The 19,142-nt window shown below is 37.7% G+C and overlaps 1 protein-coding gene across 2 annotated transcripts in view; it reads left to right on the top strand.

Annotated features, from left to right (window-relative positions):
- Positions 1-1,198: 1,198 nt before the first annotated feature.
- The window catches only part of myo1cb (myosin Ic, paralog b), a 43,535-nt gene continuing 25,591 nt past the window's right edge, over positions 1,199-19,142 (top strand). The window contains exons 1-2 of one of the 2 annotated variants that reach the window (XM_079611473.1): positions 4,983-5,024; positions 5,132-5,199. Coding sequence is in view for 1 of the 2 variants with exons in the window: in XM_079611471.1 (XP_079467597.1) it covers positions 1,506-1,598 (93 nt within the window). In the remaining variant the exon portion in view is untranslated. Of the gene's footprint in view, positions 1,599-4,982; positions 5,025-5,131; positions 5,200-19,142 lie in introns of those variants that run through there. The other variant, XM_079611471.1, reaches the window with a different exon arrangement.

Raw genomic sequence — 19,142 nt, 5'->3', positions numbered from 1 at the left:
CATGCGATTTGAGAAATACCATAGCCACATTTTAAGGTAACGGAAAAATGTAAATGAGATAAAACAAAATACGTTTTATCTATTCATTTTATTGGTAGAATTTAAGAAAGCTACAACATTTGAGAGGAATACTGCTGTAAAAGTTGCTAAAGAATAGTTGTAGGGCGGAGGGAATAGGATGCCACTGAAATATGTGATGTTTCCTTTTTCCTCTAAGGTTATATTCAAGAGTGCTATTCTAAATGGCCTGTTGCATAACTATGGCAGTACTGTTTACCATGTCAAAACACCCATAGTTATCTTTGCCCTGCCCTTCACCCATTCTCACCTACCACACCTCAAATGAGTCCACGATGTCCCTCTCTTAGGATCATTACTCCAGCAGCGTTTACAGCCTCAAACCATCTGCAGTTGATCTATGTTTGATTGTGATCTTTCATTCTGTCTGTCATTTCTCTTTGCTCTTATGCTGACCATCTGTTGTTTTTAGTGATCACAGCATGCTATATGGAGGCAAGACAACTAAAGTCATTAAACTGTCAACAGATAAAAAACCTTCAGAAGTCAGTTTTATGTAACTCACTAAATGCTAAGCTGACAGAGATCCATGTCTTTATCCAAATTTAGATGGTATTGTACATGGGATGCCAAGGCCACTCTTTCCTGTTGATGCCCAGAAATCATGAATGTCTCAACTAATGTCACAGGTCAGAGGATGTGTGTCTCTGTCATTTCCCCTCCAACAAGCTATATTTTACAGACAACATTGACACGTTTTTGGGGAATCTTAATCCGATGTAAAGGCCTTCATGTGTTCATTTAAAAACAGATTAAAAGGAACTTAAAAATAACTTCCCAGCAAAAAGAATGTTCCCCTAATGTTAGCATATTGTTCCCACTTGGTTATTTTCATGGAAACCAATTCCTAATGCTCTAGTAACATTTTATTAAGGAACGTTAGGTAATTCATTATCCATATACTTAAAAATCCATAAAGAAAGCATGGAAGATATTGGCAAGCCATTATGTTACATTCAACCCCCAACACCCTCCTCCATTCCCCTCAAAAAAGATATTTCCTTTAGCTTGTGATCATCAAAAATCTGCTTGAAGTGTGTGCAGGGGAAATGGAGTGGGCTCCTCCGGTGTTTACCCCGGGAATGTCGAGGACAGGATGCTGAAGCCTAGAGGAAGCCCTGACGGCAGACTCTCAGCGCTCAGAGCAGATCAGCGTCGGGGAACTTATCATTATAGTGCACATCTGGCTGTGAGACGAGTCCTGGACACACATCTATAACAACCCGCATTGACTCTTGTTTGGCGACGGCTAAATCCTACATCAGCCTGATTTACTTCATCTTTCTACGTTTATATCTCGTCGTTTATGAATACCGTCCCTCTTTCTTCTGTATCCAACAGAGCAGAAGCACCAGTGAGGGTTGAACCCCTCACAACACTGGCTGCTAGTGAGGAAGGACACTCATAGAAAGTCAAAGAGACACATCATGATGGAGTTGAAGATCCAGCTGGTACCCACAGGAGAAATCATACTGTCTCCAGGGAAAAATGGAGAGATTTGCTGCCAAAGCTGCAATAAGGTAAGTCGCTTTAGATCAAAGCTCCTGCTAAATGAACAAGTGTCAATCTAAGATAAGAACAGACTCTGCAACTGTATCAGAAAAGCATTCAAAACTTATTTGCATAACTAAATAAAGACAACTGCACCCAGCAATTTCTTAACAAATTGCTTATTGTGAATAGCTGGCAGGATGTTTTGTGCTCAGCAAAGCATGCCATAGATTTGCATGCTCTAAAACCGAGGCTCATTAGAATTTTCCATGCTCTTGATTTTCTTTTCAGCATGTGCTTGTTTATAATAAAAGCAACAGTTGCAAGTGATTGCAATACATGGTGTTTAGATTGTGATAACCCTTTAAAAAAAATACCAAACTACCTTTCTGTTTTCTACAATACTCAATACACTGATTATAAACTCATTGAAAGATGCAGCAATACATAGCTGTTTATATATATATATATATATATATATATATATATATATATATATATATATATATATATATATATATGGATTGTAGTTAATATTTGGATATCTCTATAGGTTTTTCCACTGACCATATAATGATTTTGAGGATTAGGTCTGGATTGCTCCATCTAATAATACAGTGCAAGGAATGTGGAGTTTAAACCTGTCTGTGTGCAACGAAAATGACCATTAACTCTGACAGAAGTTTGAATGTTTCTTATGGATTGCATAAATGTTCCTAATCTGATTGGCATAAAGGAAAGGTGTTGCCTATGAGTGTCACAATCCTTTAGCTCAAATATGCCTTGTTTTTCTTCCTACTTTGTTTGAAAATCATTCTTTTGACTTGTTTCGGTCTGTTTGAAGAACTTTCTTTATGGTTCATTTGGTTTAGTGGTAATGCTTGAATCTAGCTGATAAGAAAATATTTTGCACATATTTTGTTAAGAAAAAAACGTTTCTAATTTGAGAACCACTTAAAAACCACACAGTTTAGAATTCATTTAATAGCGGTTAGAATGGAATGCTACTTTGGTGAGGAAATGACACAGAAAATTCCGGAACAGCATACTTTTCCTGACTTTCTGGAAAGGTCATGTCACCCTTGCTGGGTGTGTTTGAGTATGAGTGGGTCTGAGTGGGAAAAAAAAGAGGGAGGTACGTTAATAATAAGAAAAATGGGTGTAATGATACCCTCATGTCACGATTCGATACATATCACGATACTGAACTCACAATACGATATTATTGCGATACTCCAAGACATATAATAAAAGATCAACAAATTTTTTACTGTTGATTAAAATGTAAATTTGATATTACATTGTAGGTATAAATTAATTCCCCCATTGCATTATTATTCATTATATTCAACATTATATATAGTAATTTAATGTACTGACACTAAAACTCTGAAAACAGATTTTTTTCTCACATAGTAATTTTAATTTTGGGTGAACTATCCACGATACATATTGTCACTATCCACGAAACCTATTGTCACTATCCACGAAACCTATTGTCACTATCCACGAAACCTATTGTCACTATCCACGAAACCTATTGTCACTATCCACGAAACCTATTGTCACTATCCACGAAACCTATTGTCACCATGATACATATTGTCACTATCCACGATACATATTGTTGCATTTTTGTATTGTGATATATTGTTACACCCCTATACTGTACTATTATTAAATAACCGATGAGAACTGAAGGAACAATGAGTGTAATGCCTATTTCCACCTGACTGGTGACATACCCTTTAGTACAGCCTGTCTGTCCAACTTTGCCTTGTAAACAGGATACAACCTTTCCTCTCGGTTCAGCCGGTCGGCACAAATGTGCTTAATGTCAGTCCAGGGTTTGGTGTTCTGAAATTTGAAGAGCACAAGGGCAGAATCGATCACTTCCCCCTCTGGCTACAGCATGACACTGCACTTGACTTGGATTAGCAGGCGTGAGGTCACCTTGACATGGGTTTTTTTGTTTCAGCAGTGTTTATTGATATGGTGGAATGTTTACGGCTTTCCTTTCACAGGGACTGTGTGTGTGTGTGTGTGTGTGCGTGTGTGTGTGTGTGTGTGTGTGTGTGTGTGTGTGTGTGTGTGTGTGTGTGTGTGTGTGTGTGTGTGTGTGTGTGTGTGTGTGTGTGTCCGAAAAAGAGATGCTCAGAATGAATGGCTCAGATTCTGTCCCTCAAATCACATCAACACATTTAACTGGCTACTGAATGACATAATATAGCCCTAGTTAAGACCAGTGCAATAAAATCTGAGAAAATGGTTGAGTTGAGCACAATAATGCCAGAAGTAAAGCTCTGTAGGACCTGAAATGAGATTTTCAGTAGGCCTACATTGCAATGAATAATAGGACAATACTACAATGGGTTTGTCAATTTTTGCCAATTTTTTATAAATAAATAAAAATACAACATGCATTACAATACAATATTTATCAAAGCTAAAGTTAAAAAGTAACATTTCAACTAAATGTTTTATTGTCTTCAGTCATTAAAATGTACTCGGCAAAACTAAAACTTGAAACCATAAACAACTTTTTTGTTACTTGAAATAAAATAAACATAAACTAAAATAACACAATATAGGCATATAAAAAAGTATAAATAAGCTTGATGTACTAAATAACTCAAACTCATAATAAAATAACAAAGAATAAAAACAATATAGACATTAAAAAAATGACAAAAACATAACAAAATGGCTAAATCTTTAACTAAAATTTAAATCAAAAATATAAAATGAAGTCAGAATATTCTAAATAGTATCTTAGTGATACTAAAATAACTGCAATCTAGACACCAAGGGCCCTGGAGAAAGATTGAAGACATTCATTGGAGGTGCTGCTGTTTCTTCAGTGTTGTCAGTAGAGGGCGATATAACGCTAGCGTGCTTTCGAGTAACGCATACCTTATCTCAAGTTATCATAACTCAAGATTTTTATATTTATTTGTCAAAAATATAGTTTTTTTTTTACAGAAATCACACATACAAACGAGTCTATTCGTTCTGAATAAGCACTTATGCTTATTGTTTTGAGGAAAGTAAGCAGTAGCATACATTTATTTCTGCTTTTACATATTAAAAATTATGCTATTTAATAAATAAATAAATCAGGCTATAGTCTTAATCGAAACGCCCTATTAATTTTGATAAAAGCTCATAGTTTTACTGTGATGAAATAAGAGTTAAAGAAATATTTTATTACTCGTGGGATTGGTCTGTAACTTCCTGGTACAGTGTCTCTCGTGCGTGTGCGAGTGAGCGAGAGAAAGAGGAGGGCGGGTGCCTGCCGGCTGGTAATATTTCTAACATTTGGTTCAAACCATTACTGAGTACAGGTCCTACCTATGGCATAAACTACAGCATGACTATCTGTTTATTTAACACATAAACCTCCAGTAGTCATACATCTGCTCAAGTGATCTAAGCGACTCCTGTGTCACACTGAGGTAACGTTAAATATTCTGTTCGGTGGGATTCACACAAGGGACAAATCCAGATTACAGCTCAAATTTGAGAACAAGTTTCCCATCACTGCTGAGTTTCTCTTATGCAGTATTACAGTGAGCGACCGGTGCTTTTGGACATTGCGGGAATTGAAGTTGGTGTGCTTTATTAATCAAGGTAAGTGAGTACTTTGCGTCCCATTCATTTTAAAAGCACAATGTCAGTTTACGCTACGTGACGTATGAGTGTGAGTGTTGAATTCACACGTGTGTGTATGTGAGTGTCGGTGTGCGGATAATATTTCGTAAAGATTGGTTTCTTGCATATTTGGGATGTCCGATTGGTGAACGAGTCGTTTTTCCAATGAATCGGTTGGCCAAATCGGACTGAACGATCTTTCGAGAATCAGGCTTGACTAACGTTAATTGCTGACAAATCGGACTGAATTAGTCAGAGCAGCAGTTCTTAAAATTATCAAAGCCGAGAAGCACTGATAGTAAGAGCATTTGAAGAGAGGCAACCGAGGTTTAATTGATGACGAAATACTCGAACTAAAACAGAAATATTTAACGTTAAGTAAAAATGTGACGCACTCGTTTATTGTAAAAACACAATAAAAGCGACCACATGACTATGCATAATGTAAAATAACTTTTTGAAGCGTTTTGTTGTTGTTGTTGGAACAAACGGTTCGAAAGAACTGATTCGCGGAAAAGAGTCGGACTTGATGTTTTTGCTTACTAGGCTTGTAAGCTATAGACAGCATTTTATGGCATATAACGTTAGGCGCCTGGCAGCTCAACAGGGTTTTATGCACAGCAACTGTCAAGTGTTATGACCACATGGATCTCACCTGTTACTTTACGCCGTGGTATCCATGAAATAACTTCCCTGACCTGTTCAGATCTTGATTCAAATGCATGATGGTTATACAAACAATCCCCCATCTCCAAAAGCTTTAAAACAATACTATAAGAGTACATTGAGCTCCATTTCTTAGGGAGTGATTTGGGCAGCTTTTAGACCACATTTTTTTCCATGAATCAGATGGGATGACAAGAGGAGTTGAAGGAGACCAGCTGTTAATTATCCACAAACTAACCTCCCTCAGTCCAGTTACATTGGGAATTCCGTCTGGGAATATACTATCAGCATCACCATCAGATACCAGGCTTGTGAAATGTGTGTAGAATGCGTGATTTCTTTTACTATATTGTATAGGGTGTGTAAATTAGAGGGTGTTTCTGTCACCTGTGCAGTCTATGCAATCTTAAAGGTCGGTGGCAGGTCATGTCCTCAAGTGTCCTCCTCACTCACATCCCCCTCTGTGGCATTCCTCTTTCCATGTGTTGCAAAACATAGCGAAGATACGCCTGTCAAATGAAATGGATTGCTTGCAATGGGACCCTGCAGATTTTTTTTTATTGTGCAACATTGCATGGATGGTGTAACTAGTATAATTGACAACAATTAGGAGCTGACAGTTGCATAGGCTTCTGGATGAATTAATGCTATAAGCAGTTAAGCTTTGCTGTGCGTTGCAAGAACGATTGCAACATGTTTTTCATTTAGAATGGTTGTGTTGCAAAAAAAACTAGTCTTGTTAAGTAAGACATCCCTGCAAGGCTTATTAACTTAGGGTTGTAATTGATACATGGCGACTAACTATGCCAAATACTTTGGGATGGAGCATATTTTCAGAGCAACGGGACTCTGGTTTTTGGTTGGAGGCCGGGAGACTTTGTACTTGAACAATTTTCCAGCTGTCCCCTGACAATTAAGTTTCTACGTCTGTCAGCAACGAGCCATATTAGTGTGTGCCGTGTGTGTCCACTTTTCCATTGTGCAAGGAGACATAGTCTAACTTTGTGTTAGGCTGAAACATTTGCTTTATCCACTGTTGAGACTTCTTGTTTAGTCTGTTTCTTTATCTTCCAATTACTCTATTCATCATGTTTATGAAGATGGTGAGATTGCGGAGGAATATTTGGTTCAGAGTGGGAGGGCCGGTGACATATGTGGTTGTGCAAAGCAAACCCGGCCCTTCCCTCATTGCTGGTCTGTCAACCAGACAGAATGTCAACGTGTCCCAGAGAGATCTCAGAGGGGATACACCTGTGTCTGAAATGCTCAGAACAGGAAGTTCTCAGGGTTAACCAACCACAAAACGGGTCGGCTTTAAGCTGAAGCTGCATTCTGCACATAATTGACTGTAAATTTGTTGTAGCATTAGATTTATTATGAAGTTGAGCTTAACCCTATTTACTTAGTAATGCACGTTGCTGGTTTCATTGTGAATGATTCATTTGTTTTAGTATTCATTCTTCAAAATATTCAGCCTCTTCAAATCCCACACTACTTTTTGTTCTCGTTCAATATCCTGTTTTGGAAATGCATGATATTACTGGAGTAAAATGGGTTGCGAATGCCTTTCATGTTGACTTTAACCATTTAGTCTTCAGCTCAACATTGCAAAGTCTTTCTTCAGTAGATAAAAGGGTTCTTCCTGTAATTGTGTGGACTTGATAGCCTGTTTATTTACATTATAAAGAGCTCAGCAAAGCAGGTTTTAATCTAGTTTTCTTAGTTTGAGATCTGGAGGGAGCAGAGGGTAAGAAAGAGACTGTGGACTTGTGTTGTAAATGTCTTTATGCCCTTTGGTGAGTCATGAGCTCATTGCAGGATCTGCAGTTTTTCTTAATTTAGCTGTGGCTTTTCCACTTGAAAATTCCCATCGAGGCCCTGCCCTTGGACTCCATTCTGCTCCATATCAAGGAAAAACGGCGAAGGCCAGACCAAAAACTTTTATCTTCAACTCTGAAACTTGGATTGTTTATTTTAATGGCATTTTATTTTAAACTATCGTTCAAAAGTTTAGGGTCAAAACGTAAAAAAAAGAAAAGAAATTACAGTAATCATTTTTATTCAGCAAGGACAAATTTAATTGATCAAAAGTGACAGTAAATACACATATATATCACACTATACACTAAATCAACATGAATGAGATTCCTAATTAGGGATGCACCATAAAAAAATGTTTTGCCGATATACCGCTAACCGATAATTTGCTATATTTGAAAGCCGATAACCGATATATTGGCCGATAAATCTAAATAAAACATTTTAATGTCATTTTTGAGAGCCTGATTACAAAAACAAAAGTCTCTTCATTAAATCCATGTCACAAGCACAAAATTCTAATGATGTTCTCATTACAATTAAATGTGGCCTAAATGACTTGTGCTGCACATGTGCAGTGCGCATCTGAAGTGTCTCAGTCGAAGGAAATAATCCATTATTTATCGGCTTTAATATATCGGCCAAATTGTCTAATCGGGCCAATAACTATAACATAAAAAATGTACATATATCAGCCGATACCAATATGGTGGCCGATATACCGGGCATAATTATTTCTAATCGACTTAACATCAAAAGCTTTTAAAGATTTAAAGATTTCTGACTTTCAGTGCATTAGATTTACCAGAGAGTCAGTCAAACATTTTCTCATCAGTCATACGTTTTCTCATTTCTCATATATTAAGCTAAATGGTTGTTATTTGAGATTGCAGATATGTTTACATGCTTATATTACTCATCTTGTGCTGACTGTGGACTTTAGGAGCTTAAGATCCTCGGTTTGCTTAGTGACTCACATACACAGACTACTGATTAACCTGACGGTGTTAGATTCTGTAATCCATCAGGGATCCTTTCCCCTGGGATTACAGTCGCCCATGATTGACAAGGGCGGACACTGGGGCTGGAGTTGAGGGATTATTGTAACATGAGCTGAGGTTACATTCCTTCTTCCAGAGGTGCACTTAGAGATGAGATTACAGCAGAGATTGCATCATTTCACTGTGCCCCCATGTTATTTTACATCAGCTTGTTTGTGCCTGTTTGCATCCACTGTGTTTCAACACACATGCTGCACAGACATGAACAAGGCAGGCCGCTCTGCTCCATGTTCCTTCCCGAGCCTCAATGACCTTTGTGACCCTTACCCACTGTAGATAAAACCATGGTGCCCTTAAAGCATGAGAACGAAAGCCATTATGTGTTATCTTGTTCATGGTACCATCATTCACATGCTTACGCCCTCATCCCGTTAACCGCTCAGGATAAATCAAGTCTTAGATTTCAGTAACGGTCTTTATCAAAGACCTTTGAAGTGAAAACTTTATGAGCTCCTTTCACTTCTCACTTCTCACGATGAGATCCGTAAGGCATGAGTTAACCTTTAACCAGGCTCTCTCCTGCATTGAGATAAGTCATGCAATCCAGGCCAGGTGTGGCCTTGCACCCAGACCGCAGAAATGTGCATATTGTGCCTGAGCGTTCCAGAGCTGTTGACCATTTTAACTAAATATATTGTCTCCATTGTGGTCATGGTTGGAAAGTCAAGGATGGATTCAGAAGCATAGAGTAAAGTAATGCTAAAAAAAGTTGTCACTCACTATAGTTGACTTGCAGTTTTTACTGCACTGAAACTGGTCCTTCCAGGTGAACGAAATAACGTTTCAAAGGTTTGATGTGATGCCGCTAGCTTTAGCACATTTTTCCTGGTTGGTGTACTTGTTTTTTATTTTGAACACACTACATGTGTGCAAAATATTACACGCCTTCAGAAAAAGATTTAGAGTTATTATGTACAGTCAGTGTGTCATACTAGTTTTACTGGAGTTTGAAGAGTCACAATTCATAGGCTCTTGCACCCTATTATAGGGAGGCGTGTTTAGGAATTTTATCGCATGTTGATCTTGGTGATATCGCAGTAGATAAAGGAAGTGTGTGAAACTTAGTCCTGGCATGTTTCAGAGCGTTCACATTTAGATTCAGCATGCCTACTGCACCTCATTAAAGCACCTCATTTCCCACACATGGCAGTTGCTTCCAGACGTGGAGTGACTCAGTTAAAAAAACAAGTGATTGACTATCCAAGACATGTAGTAATAACAAGCTCTTACAGACAATGAAAGGGCTTTATATGTGCATGCATTCATTCACTGGAAAAGAATGCATGTATGATGTCATTAGAATTGGATTTGTTGTTATAGATATTGAGCACATCCAGTTCAACACTTGTTTTCAGATGTTTTTACATTTTTAACCATGTTCTAACTTTTAAATCAATACTTCCTTTTAAAAGTTTGGGGTCACTGAATTAAATTTATACTTTTATTAATCAGGGATGCATTAAATTCATTAAAAGTGACCATAAAGACATTTACAAATGATTTCTATTTAAAATAAATGCTGTTCTCTTGAACTTTTGATCTATTTTATCAACAAAACAATAAAATCCCAAGATGATCATGGTTTCCAATGTTTTTCAACATTGATAATAATAAGATAATGTTTCTTGAGCAGCAGCGATTTTTTACGTGATCATGTGACACTAAAGACTATGCTGTTAAAGTAATGATGCTGAAAATTAATCTTTGAAATCACAGGAATACAATACATTTTAAAATATATTGAAAAGATTAAAATTTCTAATATTACTACCTTTACTGTATTTTTTATCAAATAAATGCAGCCTTGGTGAGCATAAAAGACTTCTTTCAAAAACAACTGACCACAAACTTTTGAACAGAGTATAAGATGCTAAAAAAGGTTTGTCTGGTGCAAAAATAGCCCTTCAAGTTAACACCCCCTGCTCTTGAGTACTCAAAATGGGGGAAAAAATTGACAAAATGAATAAAATGCCCATCCCTATTCTGAGTTTGTCTACATACTGTCCCACTGGGTCAGCTTTAAGACTGGCCAAAGGTTATTTGTCCTTTTTCACTTCCCTAAGGGAAGTGCTGGTATCTCATAATTATGGCTGTAATGTGTGGAATGAATGGGTGTGGTGACTCTCTGGTCCCTGTGCACAAAACTGTCATGTTTGTGCAGCAACTGTGTCTGGTCAGCAGCTGGCCGTCGTGCCAAATGGCCTACGACTAGACGATGCACAGATACATTGTGTTCACCTCACCCCATGACTTGCATCTGAGCAATGCAGGATAATGAAATGGTGTCATGCTCAGTCATAACTGAGATGTTGTAATAGGCCATCTTGATTTTTCAGTGTTTTCCTTGTGAAGCAGAATATTTTCACAATGGAATTGCAAACTTTTTTTTCCCCCTTTAAAGTTAGGGTTCAATAAAGTTTCATAGTGAACCCACTACAGTACATTCATGAAGTTATTTAATTTATGTTGCATTTTTTGAGTAAATCAGGCTTTCTTGGGTGTCTGGTGACCTAGTGACGTCCAGGCTTTCGCACCATTCAGAATTGAGTTGAGAATTACTTTTAAATTCAAATTCAATTCCTGAATTTGAATTTAATTTGTATCGATGTAACAAACAGGGTGCAGATTTGTAATGAAATGTAAGGAAGTTGATTTAAAAAATGTATTCATACAATCATTTTGTTTGGCTAAACTAAAGCCAGTTTGACTATGTTTGAATGTTGCTTGATGGTCTTTGGCTCCAGTAGTGTAAGCAGCGTTGCAGTGCTTGAGAGAACTATTGAACTTTTAGTGAATAATTGTTTTAAACGCATTCCTTTGAGTGGGACACTTTGAGGTGAGAGGGGCAACTGTAGGCCGCCGGACTCTGAAATTTGCAACCGCTCTTTGTGTTTTGTTAGAATCAGTCTGATTGTTGCAGATCCCTGAAGAAGCGGAAAACAGGAAGGTCCGTTATCTGTATTTTCAAGGATTGTTATGCAGTCCATTTCCAGTGGATGTGGTGTTGAAAATGAAATAGAAACATCTCTAATTGACCACTGACAGCTCAACTGCCTTGACTTGTCAGTAGAGGAAGAGATCTAAGAGCATCACATCTTATACTCAACACTAAGAGAGCACACTACTAGGGATGTACAATACCATATCGATTAGCAGCTTTTTACACTTATTATATTGGACTGTGTTGGACATGTAATGCTCATCTGCCTTAGTTTTACATTTAGAATAGAAATCTTGTTCATATCTAAACACTAATACATTTAGCAAGCTTCAAGGTGAATAGGTTGTCATGCCTTAATTCACTTGTAGCATTTAAAACAAATTTTGCTCTTTATTTTTCATTTATTTAAATAAAAAGTATAGAATTTGAATAAGTGACTTTTAATACTTTTCTCACGGATTCTCATTGGCTGATGCAGGTGCCCTGAAAACAGCTTGTTAGAGGCCAAAGAAAGAACGACAGAGCTAGGAGGTGACGGTGTCTGTCATCACTGTTCCATCCTCCATCCGCTCAGCATTGCATAGAGACAGGAACCCTTGCGGAAACCCCCTGTCCCACGCTCAGAAGCATAACCTGCCCTTATAAGGCATTGTGGGTATTCTAAGATCTCGGAGGAGGAGACTTAAGCATTGCCAACCCAGCTGCTGTATATGAAAGCAATGGGAGATCCAGCTGGCCCTATGCAGCGCCGCTGTGCTGTGCTTCCAGACCAGTCCTGGAAAAATGAAGGGCCGCTTGGGGGTTGGGTACAGGGCTTTTGCATGAGTAGGATGTTTGGAGTTCCTCTGACGAGTACAGTCTTGTCCACTCGTACCTCATTGCAACTTCTTTGGTGAGAAAAAATTAAGGCTGTGGTGAAGTAATGCTTTGTCCTTTCCTCTTCTCCTCCCTTATAACCGGTTGGCTGCTGCAGAAGTAGGCGTGTTTTTGGTGGTTCCCACCCCTAAATGCATTGCTCCAGCCACTAGAGCAAATAAGAGAGCTAGAAAAGTGTGATTGATGTTTTTTCACTAGAGATTTCATCGATCATTTCACCTCTGTTGGAAAGCCTTGATGGATTATTTTGTTATGAAAACCTCAAAGAAATGCCTGCTTCTGTTCTTGTTCGGCAAAAAATTCAAAAGTAGCCTATGTTACATATTTAATATATATACAATTATTTATTGTAAACACTGTGGCTTAATGAAATGTATATATATTTACATAAAATAATAATATATTGTATAAATTTGCATCATTTTGTATAAAGAAGAACTCCGAATCCATGGGTTTTCCAAATGATCTGAATGATTAATGTGCCATGGACATGAGCCCGGTTGGGTTTTGGAGAGGAACCTTCTTTCTTGTCCAGAAAACACATCATTTTAAAGCCTCCAGGTTGTCTGGAAATGTGTTCGTCCTGTTCAGTGGAGCAAGCTTACACCACCATGTGAGGTACTCTATGACTCAAAAAGCCCAGATGAAGAAGGGATGAGAGGAAGCGAAAGAAGTAAATGAAGCTGTGAGCTTCACTCTCTCAGTCAACTTACAACTTCCTGACGCACGTTGCCACAGTGACCTTGTTTAGTTATATCACAACATTGATTTCTACATTCTGGTGAGACGCTGTGGGTTTCCCCCGTCTTTACCTCTCACTCTCTCTTTCTCTTGTTGTCCCCAGTCCTGTGCTGACTGTTTAACACCCACTTTACATTCTTCTGTTCTGACATCACACACTATCAGCTTTCTTTGCTTTTTCTCCTCCAACATAGTCCTCCCTTCCTCATGTACTACCTTTCAAATATCATGTTTAATGGGCGCCCCCGTAGGTCGCTTCTTGGTTTCCTTTCTTTGTATGTATGTGTCTACTTCCCTCTGCAGGTCTCATAAATGTAAAAATTGTTCCACTTTTTTTTTTGTTCACTCATCGGCCCTCATGTCATTCCCATCCTCCACTTCCCATGATACTTTGGGCCTTTTCCCAGTATCAAGCTTTTCTCACCACTCCCATTGATTGCTCAAGGCCCTGACACATTAGTAAACAAAGAAGGACTTATTGGCGTTGTTGGATTTTTTTGCAACCATATTCTCAGGGATAGTCACAGTAAGGAAGGGACCGTAAAGGGATGGTTCACCCAAATGTGTCACCCTGATGTCGTTTCTTGAATAGTGACTTAAATTAGGTCTGGTTATTACACAATCCTATCATATGGCTACTTTTATGGTGTTTTGTTGTGTGTTTTTTTGCAGCTTGAAAGTTCTCCATTGATTGCAATTGCATGAAAAAGTGCAACCAGGACGTTCCTCAAAATGTCTCCTTCTGTGTTCCACGGAAGAGAGACATTGTTGGTCATTTTTGCGTGAACTATCCCTTTAAGTCATGAACAAATGTGAAAAGTGAAAGCAAGATCACAAAAAAGCAAATAACAGCCTTCTTCAGGTGAAGAGTTAGTTTGTTTTAATGGTCAACCAGAACAGAGAGGAAGTGTGTCGCTTATTCCAGTTAAACCCAACTAGGTTTTGAAGTTCATTCAGGATCTCCTCTGTCTTTTCTTAATTTCAACGCTGGCCATATTGTTGAAGGATAACACGGCAATAAAAGTTTATAGCTTTGATCTTCTGCCCCTCTGTACCGTCCTCTGGCCGATACAACCGCTTCTACAAATAGACCTGTCCTAGTGTCAGAGTATAAATAGGCTTGTAACAGAGTAGGCGGAGAGAAGGAGGGAGGGGCAGAGAGAGAGAGAGAGAGAGAAAAAAAAGAAGTAAAGGAGGTGGGAATGGATTGAGCAAGTACAAAGACCAACTATTTTCATAAGTCTCATTACACACAATTTGAATTAAAATGCCTCTCGCCCACATCATTAGGTCCTGACCAGGATCCAATTCCAAATAAATGATGTGGACAGATGATTGTGGCAGGGACAAAAGGGATTAAAAACTTGATTTGTTTGTGCATGGGTTCCTGAGATTCAGACTGGAGGCTGAATGGCAAACAGAGGATGACTTAACTATGACTCCTCTCTGAGAGGCCGTCTGCAGTGGGGGAAACGGACTTCCCCATTTAAAAATAAAAAAGTCATGTATTTTAGGATTTACATGATTAATTATTGTCCCGTTGTTCCAGTTCTTAAGAGGGTTTTTAGAAAACAATTAGTACACAATTTGCATACTTTTTGTTCTAAATAGTATACAAGATTAGAATTTGTGCATCCTAGATAAAACTGTCTTCGAGGTGGCGGATAATTTAGCCTATTATTTCTGTTTGATCTTTTGAAGTCTATCCATTAGGGCTGCACGATTTTGAGAAAAAACCTAATTGCGGTTTTTCTGACAAATATTGCGATTGCGGTGCGATTTTCGATTTTTGCGTTCGATACTTTTAAGTGCATAAAACCTAAAATTATGAATAAAATGTGTTGTTACTTCGACACAGGGGGTTAAATAAACTACATACATAGTGATTGAGGTAATGAGATTGTTTGATGCTTCGTGATTATTAAATACCTGAACCTAAATACCAAAGAATAAGAAGACATAATGGAAATTAACTTAAACACTTGGTCATTTGTTTTTAAAATCTTTAACACTGAAAAATAGAAAATTAATTCTTATTAGATTTAGATTTACAATTAGAAAAACAAAATAATTCTGTAGTCTACTGCCATTTACTGAACATGAAACTGTTATATTGCACACATTTTAAAATAAGAGTAATAATATAATAAAATAAAATAAGTAATAAAATAATAGAATTACTGTGAAAAAACGAGACAACAGAGACTCATATCAACAAAAATACTAGGCCATCTTGGTTAATGTTTCAGAAAAGTTAAAATGAGAAGAGTTACAGTGTTTCCTTTAGGATTTTTTTAGCAGTGGGGAAAGGTCTGTCCAAACAACAAACACTCCTGATGCTGAGCGTAGCCTATGCTTGCTAAATGGTACCCCTGGAGCCTGTTCCTTAAGTCTGTTTACACTTATAAAATAATTTTAAAAAATGAGTGATGTGAGGGATTATTGATTGTCAAACAATCTTTTGGGTGCCCGCAGCCCGCTCGCAGTGTGATGAAGCGCGTGTCCGGGCTCTTCTCCGACATCCCCGCTCGCGGCGGTGTGAAGCTCGTGTCCACGCTATTCTCCGACTCCGACATGCCCGCTCGCGGTGTGTTTTTACGCTTGTCCGCGCTATTCTCCGACATGCCCGCTCGCGGTGTTCTTTATCAATCAACCAAAGCCGGTCGCGGGGGCGCCGCCCTCGCCATCTTTCCATTCACTTCACTTTTGCTATTTAACCAGAGCGAATGAGACGAGTGCGTCACGTGTGGTGTTTGTCAACGCGCCTTTGGAGAGAAGTGAAAGTGACCGCTCGGCTAGTATCGATACTTAGGGAAATTAGTATTGGTACCGTTCAGATATTTCAGTATTTTTGACAACACTAGTGTTAGCTGCTTTGCTGCTGACAGAAAGCCGGAGCACTGCATACAACCTTGTTTCCATTGCCATTTCTAATTGGCCAGCAAGCCAGGAACGCGAGATTCGACCATTTTGATTGGCTAATAGGTTTGTCACTCAAATGTCAGAGGCGGGGGAAAAACCCTCAGACTCCTGAGGTTAGGTTATTGCGGGAGTTAAAACCTCTTATATACTGTCTATGGTTAAAACCTCAATATCGATGCGATAAAGGTTAATCGTGCAGCCCTACTATCCATGCATGCATGCGTTTTATTGTTCAAAGTTAATGTTAAGTAATAATGAATTTAGCTATAGATGTTAATGTTTACATAAAAATGCAAACAATGTTTTGTATTAATATGCATTTTTCTGATTGGGTAATATGTAGCAATACTAGCATGCTTTCTAGTGTACCAATACATTTTTTGGGGGTTAGTAAATTTTATATACATTTACATTTTTTTTTATACTTTTAGTCAGCAAGGATGTATTGAATTGATCAAAAGTGACAGTAAATACTTTTACATTGATACATTTTTTAAAAATAAATAAATAAATGCTGTTCTTATATTTTATTAATCAGAGAAAAAGTGTATCATGGTTTCCACAAAAATATTTGAAGGATTTCTGAAGGATCATGTGACACTGAAGATGAATAATGATGCTGAAAATTCAGATTTTCCATAACAGGAATAAATGACAGTTTTAAATATGGTAAAATAGAAAACAGTTTTAAATTGTAATTATATTTCACAATATTAGATCAAATAAATGCAGCCTTGGTGAACATATGAGACTCCCCCCCCCCCCCCCCAAAAATTTTTTTTAAAAAAATTCGTACCCCAAAATTTTTAACAGCAGTGCAAGTATAAACTAAAAAAGTGTGTTGTGTACTACTTATGCCATCACAAGTGAAGGAAATACTTTTAGAGCACAGTGGGCTATAAATATGCAAACTTAAATTCCGCAAATGAGAAAATTCTGCATGCGGAATGTGTTCTGTAGATTGAGTGATAAAGAGAGAGGAAGTGAAGGGCATTGACCCTAAAAGAGGCCTAAATGCGAGTATAAGCGACAGGCATGCAGGGGAAAAAAGCCAGAGTTTCCATTGCTAATTTCCCACGGATGTCATTTGACCACTTTAAGGAATAGAACGCCCCACATAACAAACAAAACCTCAGAGTGTTTGTTTCTCCGCCAAAACGCCATGTGAGGATGTGTAAGTCCTGCTTTTACAGTGACCTGAAGGGAGACTGAGTTCAGAGAGTCGGGCACACTCAGTCTGACACAGCGGTTGATGCTTTATGCCATCTCTTAAAGGAAAAGTTCATTCAAAAATTAACTGTTTATGTCGTTTCAAACCTACATGACTTACTTTCTTTTAAGGAACACAAAAGAAGATATATAGTCAGAATAACTAAATGAAGTAATGTGAATAACAACTGAATAAATAAATAAATAAACTGCCCCAATAAAAATAAGTACATAAATGATCCAATACGGAAATTGTATTTTAATTTAATCATATGTCTATTTAATGATTTTATAATGTATTTGATAAATTAATAATAATTATTACATTTATTAGGTCTTTAATTATGTAATATATTATTAAACTATATTTTGAGCAGTATATACATTTATGTATCATTCACATATAATCATTCATTCATTGTTGCAGTTTTGATCCCACATCCCATATATGAGTCAAAATCTGCTAAGGGGTAGTAATAATGAAACAACAATTTTAAAAAGTGATTTTTTTTTTTCAGTATTCTTTACAACAGGATCTGCATTTTCATGGGTTTAAATAAAATATATATTTTTTATAACAGACAATAAAAAAAACTTCAAATCACTCCTTTCATGGTAAAAAATTTACTTAATTCTCAAAAGTCAACAAATTTGTGACAGTGTAATGTAACATTTTTGACAAGCGAAACATGTCAGTCTCTGAGTAACATGGAATTTGTTTAAAGGTAGGGTAGGTAGGATTTATATAAAAACTTTTTACCAAATTTGATTAAACTTTCTATATATATCAATGCATAATTAAAATGTAAGTACTCTGATAAAAAGAGTATAAAAATCGAGTGACTCTAGACCGTTTAATCTTCATTAAACACAGCTCATTATTTCCATTCGGGACGAATCACAGGATTGGCTTGCGCGACTGTCACTCTCCGTCGCCATGACTACCGCCGCTATTACTGGCTCTGCCCACGTGCGCGCAGTCGCGCACCCGTTTTTAGGTGGGAGTGAATGGAATTAATGAGCTGTGTTTATTGAAGATTAAATACACTAGAGTCACTCGGTTTTTTATACTCTCTATTTCAGAGTACTTGCATTTTAATTATGCATTGGTATATAAAGACAGTTTAAACAAATTTGAATAAAAGTTTTTTTTAGACAATTCTGACCTACCCTACCTTTAAGCCACGGAATAAACTTAATTCCGTAAAAGTTTAATGAACTACGCAAAAAGCATTTAGTACATCTCCAGCACGTTCACCACTCACACGCACGTTATTATGTCCATCAAAAGCTCAGGCTGGAAGTCAGTTAATCGGCATCAATCGCTTCACTGAATACTTGCCGGCTAAGAACTTGTTACCTTATGATCCATCTGTTTTCAAATCCACATCATTTGGATAGCACGACATCGATGTCTGTCAAAAAATAATGTACACAATTCACGGTAGTATTTCCGAGAAACAGAGGTCCAGGGAGAACACGCACACGACCGGATGTTTTGGCTACATTATCGCTTTCCGAGAAGTGGGTGAAAATGGCTGCTTGAGTGGCTTCAACACGCTTACTGTCAGAGACGACAAAGTACGTAATCCATAATGCACGCGAGTATAAATTTGTTCTTCATTCGCTGAAATTGAATCGGACTGATCAGCGAACCGAGTGAAATACTTCACACTGCACGCTAAAGA

The sequence above is a fragment of the Phoxinus phoxinus genome (genome assembly GCF_949152265.1).
Source record: "Phoxinus phoxinus genome assembly, chromosome: 4".
In the NCBI taxonomy this organism is placed as follows: Eukaryota; Metazoa; Chordata; class Actinopteri; order Cypriniformes; family Leuciscidae; genus Phoxinus; species Phoxinus phoxinus.
This window is presented reverse-complemented; position numbering and strand designations above follow the sequence as displayed.